Source organism: Anguilla anguilla, chromosome 5, assembly GCF_013347855.1.
Source record: "Anguilla anguilla isolate fAngAng1 chromosome 5, fAngAng1.pri, whole genome shotgun sequence".
NCBI lineage: Eukaryota > Metazoa > Chordata > Actinopteri > Anguilliformes > Anguillidae > Anguilla > Anguilla anguilla.
Window position 1 is genome coordinate 44,915,099 of NC_049205.1, and position 9,390 is coordinate 44,924,488.

Genomic DNA, 9,390 nt, shown 5'->3' on the forward strand with positions numbered 1-9,390 from the left:
TTACACTCATATGAGTTCCACCATCACGTGTCTACTTCAAGATCTGAGAGACAAAAGAAGAGTTAGTTAAAAAAAAGAAACATTATCATTATCATAAAAGAAACATTACCTAGTGGGTTTTTAGACATTAGAACTATATAATTATACTTCCCCTATATACAGACATATTTAAATTCTCATTTGCTATTTTTGAAGCTCCCGGATAGTTTTTTTCTGTTGAGTGAATTGTCGTTGAGTGAATAGTTGTTCAATTTTCCAACTCTGTCTTATTCAAACAGTTGCCCACCAGAATGGCGGGCTTAAAAATGCCCATCAGGCAGCCAACCAGAGGAAAGCTTCACTGGAGCATGCCAATCAGAGGCCACAGCCTGCCAATGCAAACCGCCCCTACCTTCCACCTGCCAACGCTGTCAGCCAGGTCAAAAATAGGAGTAAGCCGCACGAAAACCTGGACTTTCTGAAGGTTCCTGACTCGGGTGCTGCTGGGTGAGTTAGCAAGGCCTGCTGTGTCACACAGTGATGGCAGCTGTAATGTCTCGCCCCACACACACGCTGATACACACATACGTACCGCGCACACACACACACACTCACACACACACACAGACACACGCGCACTCTCTCTCTCACGCGCGCACGCACACACACATGCGCACACATGCACATGCACGCTCTTGCGCACTCACGCAAGAATACACACACACACACACACTCTCTCTCGCTCTCTCACACGTGCACGCGCACACACATGCGCACACATGCACATGCACTCTCTTGTGCACTCACGCAAGCATACACACACACACACTCTCTCTCTCTTGCTCTCTCACACACGCACGCGCACACATGCACACACACACACACACACACACACAGCTGGCAATATCCCTACCACACTAAGTCAGAGACTCAAAGAAACCATGGTCCCGGGCTGTGTGTTAGTGAGTGTAACCGGGATGATGTGTTCCTTTATAGTAAAGAAGCTGGAGCCCCCACATCAAATGGAGGAATGTGAGTCTTTCTGAGTGTGGCTGATGCGTTGGGTGGGGGTTTAGTCCTGGCCATGTTACAACTCACTGGCATGTTAGAGACAATCTCTCACTCCCTCCTGGTAGCGGCTGATTCTCCTTCTCTCATTCTTCTTGTCTAACAGCTTTCAGAGGGCAAAAATAATTATTTTAGGCAGTCCTCTAATCAAAACCTCATAAAGAAATAGAGAGAGGTTTAGCTCTGAGTCTGTTTAGACATTAGAATGGCATTGCTATTTATACTGTAATTCTTGTTACTCCAAACGTCTGTAAAGGCCTTGTGGGAAGAAGTTCCCTACTAAGTGCCCTACTAAATAATGATAGTTATGCTGAGTTTTTGGGGTATCAAGAAGAGCAGTCTGCTTTGAGAACACTGCGCTGTTGGTTGTTTTTGTTTTCCATTCTGTCTTTCTGGGTCAGAAAGAACTTATTGCTGACTTTGACGCAATTGGGGAAATATCATGCTGAAAATTCTTCTGGTAATTTATATGGTTTGTGTGTTTGCTTCTCGGTGGTTACTAAGTTGGAGATTTCATTATAGTCATTGCCACACCCTCAACAGTAAAGTTAAATTTAGTCCTCTTTTATACTGTGAGTTTTATACTCCTTTAAAAATTGCAATTATTCTTTTTTAGGAAGACAAATTTATTTTAAGCCTTTGTAGTTGAGGATTTATTGAGTTACACTGCCACCTGGTGGTGCACGTAGCAGCTACCTTACAACTGCTTCAGATTCGATGTGGGATCACTTCACTCACCACTGAAAACAAACATGCAGAACAACTCGCAGGAATTCCACGTGTGTCGCTGACAAGATGTGAGCTGTTGCAACAGTTCACATCTTGTTACCATGGTGCAGTGCCACAGCCATCATTGTCCCTTCACAGCCTTTCTCTGAGAAGCACAATCATGGAGATGCTGTCCTAATACCTAACCCCGGTGTTGTAGGACGCTTTGTAGAACAGCAGGCCTGTGTAACGCGAGGGTGCGTGTACTCCATGCGCAGAGAGGAGCAGTGCACTTAGCATCCCGCTCCCTCCCTGTCCCCCCTCCCCAGAGCTCACAGACAGTCGGCCGGCCGGCCCACGCCGGGAGGGGGCCGGCCTAAACCCGCCCCCAAGCCGAAACCGCAGGTGCCCCAGTGCAAGGCCCTGTACGCCTATGACGCGCAGGACACCGATGAGCTCAGCTTCAACGCCGATGATGTCATCGACATCGTCAAGGAAGGTGAGTGCGCTTTCGAGACTTTCAATGTTGTCTGATAAGACAAAGACACTAACACCAGGAACTTGGGTATTGTGGCCAGCTTAGCAATAACCTGAGCAACATGCTAAACCTTTTGTTTATCCCTTATTCGTGGAGGGGATGCCCAACCTCTGGACACCCCAGCTCAAACTGTAGAGCGATGATATGTACATCTGTGGCTCAGACTCTTTCTTTGTGCGGTTGGTCAGATTCCTCAGGCTGGTGGACGGGGAGACTTCGAGGAAAGCAGGGCCTGTTCCCCAACAACTACGTCAGCAAGATCTAGACCTGCTGCAGCCTGGCAACCACCTGGAGAAGTGCACGTGTCACAATGGGGTCTCCTGAGGGCGGGAGCAGAGAACAGCCAATCGGTAGAGGGAATGTGAGGGACAGTGTTCCTCCATGGCCACTCGGCACTCAGGCCCATGGTGCTATTTCCTCCAATGCTAGATCAACAGGGGGAAAGCCAGGCATGTTGTGTTGACCTGAAGGAGACCAGACATTTCTTCAGGGCTGATGGCTACACAATCCCTGTGAGCACTGAACAAAACTATTTATTGTATTTATAGCTTGCTATTGTTTTCTTTGTTCTTATTTTATTTCTTTTCACATTACAAATATATTGAAAGCGAGTTGTTTTGTTTGAAGAGAGAAGGTATGCATGATGTATGGAGCTTTCACTTTATACTTCTCAATTTTTATAAGATTCTTTTAAATTTTGAAAGGTAGTTTCATTTATAGAGTCGCAGATTCTCTTGTATATTAAGGTTAAACTTCTAGGGTTTTTTATTCCAGACTAGCCTATTTTCAGTGGACATATTTGCTGCTAAGATGGATTTTACAAATAGTATTGCCTCTAAAAGTTTGAAATTCATAAACATCACAAATATTCTGTGAAATGTATATTTATTTTAGTCCACTGCAGGACTGTTTTGTACATGGATCGTTTTACTCTGGTAATAATTATAAGGACATCAATAATTTTAGTACATTGTGGTTCACATCTGCACATAATTATTAGAGGCAAAAAATCACATTATTTGAGTTGCTCCACAAACTGAAGAAGGCAACGCAAAGCCAAGCAAGTTTCTGCAAACCAAAAAAAAATAAACGTGTACTGTTTCCAGATTATCTGAACTGATTTCATCAGCATTCTCTTACCACACTTTAAGTTATGGTAGGTGTAGCTTTAGTCTAATTAAGAAGACTTGGGATTACTGGGGGGGGGAGGTTGTGAGTGTCAGTGGTTCATAAGCACTTTATGATCACAGCCTGGAACAGCTGGACTCGCCAGACCTGTGGAGACCTGTTGATTGGCCCAGGATTGGCTGAAGGACATATCTTACCAAGTATGCTTATAATAGCTGGGGAGTCTGGGTGGAAAAAAGCAATACGAATGCGATATTGCCATTTAAATTCAATTTACTGGGAATTGGGGACAAATGGTAACGACGGATTACTCACGATGAAAATGATTTTACGGTGTATTTTAAAGCCTTTTCTCTGCTAGTGGCATTTTGCATTCTGGTTTTTGTAGTTGGTGCTCAGGGAGGGATGGAAGACGGTCTAGTCTGACTGGAGCTATCTTTGACACTTTCCCAGTAGGGACGAGTATCCTAATCCTCAACAGAACAGACCAAAGGGCATGCTAACATATCCAGATTGTTTCTATGGTGATTTGAAGAATTTATTTTGCTTTTTTCCTTTTATTGTCATTTCTCCTCTGTGCAAGCCCCCGTTTTACCTCTGCCCACATTTTGTTCTCCAACCACCCCCCCTCCCCCCTCCCCCCCTCCCCCCCTCATTGAACGTATTTACATTGCAAACTCCCAGGACTGGTTCTTTGTTGGAGGGCATTTGAAAATGATACCTGCAATAGTGTTGAAGTTCAAGTAGCCAGTAGAACCAAGGCCTCATCTAGAAGCGATAAAGCCTTGCGTTGTTGGACAACACGTTCCCCGTCGGTGTGACTAGCACCATTGTGCAATGTTGAAAGTGGCAGAGATTGTGTAGTCGTGTCAATCATTTTATAATAAAGCATGTACTGTTCCTTTTTTAATTTGCCTCCATGTGTGATTTTCTTTAGAGTAATACTAGAATTCATTCATTTATATCATCTTGGAGCAATGGCCATGCAGTAGCACAAAGTTTGAAACTGGTTTATGATTTGCTTGGCAAAAAAAAAAAGAGACGCAGAGGTTATTCTGTAGATGAATGAAAACTGCTGTAGCAGCTACTGAGTGGTGGAAATAAGCCAACCATTGGCCATCTTGCTGTGCAGCACTGGAGTCATTACTTTACACACACGTGTGTGTGTTAAAAACATTAAACCAACTACTGTAAATCAGTTCACCAATACCAAGATGTTGATAAAGGACTCACCTTGTGGTACCTCTCACTTTCTAGAGTTTTAGCATTAAGGTTTTTGGTGATCCAGACAGTTTTTGTACGTGAAGGATTTTAGATTCTGTTCACCTGTACAGTGGCTGGTTCACCCAATACAATGGCTGGTATAGGCGCATGCAGGGTTGTGGTTTAAAGTGCAAAAAATATAAACTTCAAAACTCCAAAGCAGATTGTGCAACATTATACTAAATATGCATTTTTATGTTGTGCCTTTTGGAAACACTAGGTCATATAAGCAAAATGTTATTGTACAGGTTAAATGCAAACTCACAAATGCATGAAATACCAGTAATTGCAACATGGGGGGGTTCACAAACTGCTATAAGCATCCAAAATGCCCTTCATCGCAAAAACAGCCAGTTATAAAAGCTTACAGAAAACCTCCTTGTAGGTCAGCATACAGACTTAACGGGATATTGATCACAGTTTGCAAAAATAAAAGCCCCAACCTTTCAATGTAGAACCTTCATGAAGTATTATAGCCCCAGACCTGTACCATATGGACAGGTAAATACCACCAAAACCAAGGCAGAAACTAGTCACATCATTAAAAGTGCAGTTGGAATACAGCTACAGCATGTGGGATGGGCTTTGAACAATTATCCCATACTACAACTCATTACCCTAAGAGTCACACTTACATTATCAGTTCTCAAACTGTACCATTACTACTGGGGTTGTCCAATGCCATATTCCAATTTTTGGATTCCTGAAATTAGACCTAGTACTTTGCTCCACTAGTTAGTGGCATTTCCCTTTCAAATTCCTTTATTGAAAAGGACTGAACAAAGTTCTCTTTGGATTTTAATAAAGTTCCATTGCAACACAGGACACCAAAGGGGGAAAAAAAAATATTTACAACAGAACAGTAGTGCACCTAACTTGATTGAACAAGGCATAGCAATGAACAATTCTAAATTTAAAATACATTTACACATGAACAGCATTGAAAACTGCAGAGACTTGCATCGTAAAGCCACATTGAAACATGCAAAGAACTATTTAAAAAACCTTGTTTATTTCTACAAACATTTGAGAATATTTACATGAAGGCCAAAAAAAAAAAAATAAAAGCAGGCCACCACACAGGTTGATTGAAAAAAGTTTAAAATCCATATTAAAAATAAAGTGCAAGGGTGAGGAGCAGGACCAGCTGCTGGGCCTCAGGACTGAGGGAGCAGGGGAGCAGCCAGATCCTTGATGACTGCAGCCTTGAGTTGAGGGAGGAGACTGATCCTCATCAGCCTGCTACTGGCGTACTTGTTCTTGATGGCCTGTAGAACACACAAGGGCACTGAGCCAAACACCAGACCTATATGGGAAGTACCCCACCAAATTAAGATTCTGGTGTGGGGGAACTGCAACCCGTACACTGCCCACTGCCGTGCCACCACACATGCACAGGGAGCACCTGGAGCTGTAGGCAGCCCACAAGCCAACGGTCATTTCCCAAAATGCAGGAACCCTAAGCGGCCTGACATTCTGCCTGTGAGCCCAGATTCATAACACCGATGTTGAATGTATAAGGATCACCCAGCAGTCTTAGCAGGGCACCTTTACCAAGCGATACACTCAGCCGTCCAAATAAGAAAATCCGAAGGAACATTCAAAAGAGGGCCATCACTTACCATGTGCTTCGTCAGTCCCTCGTTGACCCTGACCACATTTTTGGCCATATGTTGCATGATGGGCTTGAGGTGGTCCTCATTGTAGGTGGAGTAATGTTGCTGTGTTGCAGACTAAACGGGAACAGAAACATTCGTGAAGAAAACCCAAAGCCCTTCAGACAGCCTATAGGGAACACCAAATCCATTCCCTTTCGAGTGCGTTTAGACATCAAATGAGACCAATCATGCATTTAGAAAGTAGTCGTACCCATTTTTGTCCATCTAGCAACAGCTGGGAGAGACAGAGGGCAGCAGCGGCAATTTCAGAGGGGTGGTAATGCAGCATATCGTAGTCCATTAGGGTCAGCTCCATCAGGTACTTGGCCAGCGTGTGTTTCTCTGCATCAGCCTGAGCAAGAAACCAAAGGCCACATTGTGTCTTGTCCAGTAAACACTGATAGTGAAAAATGCTCGGAACACTTAAATTCTTTACACACGCGGTACCCAAGTCCCCTTTGCTTGCAATATGACAAATCTGGCTTCCAAATGAATACGTTCATGGTTATTTAACACATGACGAGAATAGGCCATTCACCCCAACAATGCTTGCCATGTTCCTGACCAAGTTGTACCTGGATAGGCACAAACGCAACATTCGCTTGCTGGTTTTAAATTAACCTGGGATTCAAAATGAGTAAATAAATGAGGTTACACTGCCAGCCTTGGAGGCCCTTCTGAGGAAGTGCAGGGGCAGAGGGCGACCCAGCTGGAAGTTGAGGTCCCGCAGTATAAGCATCTCCATCTCGCGGATCTGAGCTTTGGTGAAGGCGTTGTCTGTGATGTAGACGAAGTCCCCGACCTCCGGGGCGTACATTTCCTCGTACTTGGAAGCGATGAGCATGGCGGTCACGCCGACCAGCTGCAGCTTCCGCCGGGAAACCGGCTGCACCTGGTGGGCAAGGGGGCAAAGAAGCACGTTAGCGCCACGCAAGGCCTCACATCTGCAACGGCACTAAACCACGAACGGAAATGCGGAGCCATTCAAACGGCGAGACGTGCCTGGAGGAAGCGATCCAAGATGGCAACGGTCATGTACAGGGTTTCCTGCAGCAGCTGGAACCTGGAGTGCACCTGGATGAGCCAGTCCACCAGGAGTGCGCGCATGCGCTCGTTGATCTCGTAGCCCTGCATGTACCTAGGCCGAACACACTGCTGGACCTGTGAGACAGGGAGGAGGGGAAATTAGGCCTCTAAATCAATCCAACCACAATGTGCAGGAACCTTAAAACTGAGGTGGGGTGGTAACTCTGCACAAGCGTACAGCACGAGCAGTGGCCGCCAAGTTTCAGGCAATACACACAAACCAGACCTTAATACCACTGCAGATCAGAGTATTTCAATTCACCCAACTTAAGCATGAGTTCAAAACCAAATTAAAGAGAAATTGTACAATGTGGAGACCAAGCCCTAAGCAGCATGGCAAACATTGTGCAAAACTTTGACTCCATTTCAACTATTCAATAGATACAATATTTAATACACTCAATTCTGCAAATTCAGAATAAGCAGTCATTGGTGGGAACTGAAATTCTCCTTACAAAACCATATAGTCGGTACATGCAATTATACCTCGAGGTTCCGAAGATACACGTAGATATCCTTCACGTATTCTGAGCACAACTGAGGCATATCAGCATCGCCTTCATCGATGTCTTCTACGGCTAAAAGTGCATCGGAAAAGGCCTGGCACAACTCCTCCTCCTTAATGGCCACATCGGTGGAAACCGAAACAACTTGTGGTGGGTCAGCGATCACGGGTAGGACTGGAGCGCGCTTGTGCAGCGCAGCCGTCGGCAGTGCCTGCTGCTGCGACGCTGGCTTTGCAGTCTTCACGGCCTGAGCCTTCAAGGTCGTGTTTTTCTACCGGGGAGAGAAACGGTTTAGCACATTGAACAGTAAACAGTCTTGAAGAGCATCAAACTAAAAAGAATCGTAGTTAACGTTACCTTGACTTGTACCGCTTTATTGGCGAAGTTGGAAATTTCGCCAAGCACAGGCCTCCTCGTCCCGTCTGTGATGGCCTTGCCCATCGGGGCTGCGTTTTCTGCATTTCGGTTCTGTGTCCAAACGACATTAAATACATGTTCAGAAACAAAAATTGAATGTCTGAATTAAGCTACTGTTAGCTTTGATAACGTAGATAGACCTGGGGTTGAAGTTAGCTGGTGCGTTAACCAAGTTAAGGCCTGCATGCCTACGTGCCAGCAAGACCTAACGTTGCCAAAGCAAACGCCATAACACGTCGGAGGTGAAAAGTTCGATTTGCTAACCAATTACCTAGTATGCTAACGTTATCTAGTTACCAATGTAGTAGGCTAAATAAACGCACTTTGTTCTCCGAAATATTTAGGAATGCATGGGATTCAAACAAAGACAGCCGTACCTTGAATAGCAGACTGACTTCATTGGAGCTAGCTAACAAACTGTACACGTCTGGAATCTAATCTTTCCCAAAGCTAAGAAACGGAAATCACTTTCCTCACTAAGAAAAAACAGAGACGGGTGAACCGACATTAATCGGCAGCAATATAACTACAGTGGTTGCCCTTTTTTTTTTTTTTTTTTTTTTTACAAGCCAATCGAAAAGCTTGCAAACAAGTTACCTAAACCTAAGCACGCTTTAAAGACACTCCACTCCTGGTACCTTTAGTTTCTAAAATATCAGCTACTTACAATTCCGCGTACTGCCAAAGACATCCTTGGAAATTCGTCCTTTAAAAATAACTTCTGCACAGGTATAATACGCCGCTACAAACACTACTGAGTGATATGTTATTCCCAAATGCTTTGCCGTGCAGCTTATGACAACGGGATCTCCATTCAAATACCGCTCCCGCAGTTTTCATTGGATACGGCTTCATACGATGCAACAATTTCATTGGTCGTGGGCGGACTCTGGAAGGCGTTGTTTTGTTACCGAATGGTAAAGATTGTAATCATTATACGTTTATTCCAACACAATATCCTGTCTTTATCGTATCTGTATGATTTATGTGATGCCAAAATATATATTCATACGCTCTAGAAAGTGAAGTGAAATAAACA

The 9,390-nt window shown here is 44.3% G+C and overlaps 2 protein-coding genes across 3 annotated transcripts in view; one reads left to right on the forward strand and one right to left on the reverse strand.

Annotated features, from left to right (window-relative positions):
* LOC118228103 (unconventional myosin-Ie-like) overlaps positions 1–4,331 on the forward strand; it is a 52,503-nt gene extending 48,172 nt beyond the window's left edge. Inside the window, exons 26-29 of one of the 2 annotated variants that reach the window (XM_035419384.1) lie at positions 279–486; positions 976–1,011; positions 2,085–2,254; positions 2,482–4,331. In XM_035419384.1, the coding sequence (XP_035275275.1) occupies positions 279–486; positions 976–1,011; positions 2,085–2,254; positions 2,482–2,558 (491 nt within the window). In that variant the 3' untranslated portion in view covers positions 2,559–4,331. The remainder of the gene's footprint in view (positions 1–278; positions 487–975; positions 1,012–2,084; positions 2,255–2,481) is intronic. The other variant, XM_035419386.1, reaches the window with a different exon arrangement.
* An 836-nt stretch (positions 4,332–5,167) lies between these two features.
* On the reverse strand, positions 5,168–9,176 carry ccnb2 (cyclin B2). Its single transcript, XM_035416959.1, has 8 exons — positions 9,019–9,176; positions 8,292–8,402; positions 7,915–8,205; positions 7,345–7,503; positions 6,998–7,234; positions 6,554–6,694; positions 6,307–6,417; positions 5,168–5,952 (listed from the first exon to the last, which is right to left on the reverse strand). The coding sequence occupies exons 1-8, from the start codon at positions 9,040–9,042 to the stop codon at positions 5,842–5,844; spliced, it is 1,185 nt and encodes a 394-aa protein (XP_035272850.1). The 5' UTR covers positions 9,043–9,176; the 3' UTR covers positions 5,168–5,841.
* Between the last annotated feature and the right edge of the window lie 214 nt (positions 9,177–9,390).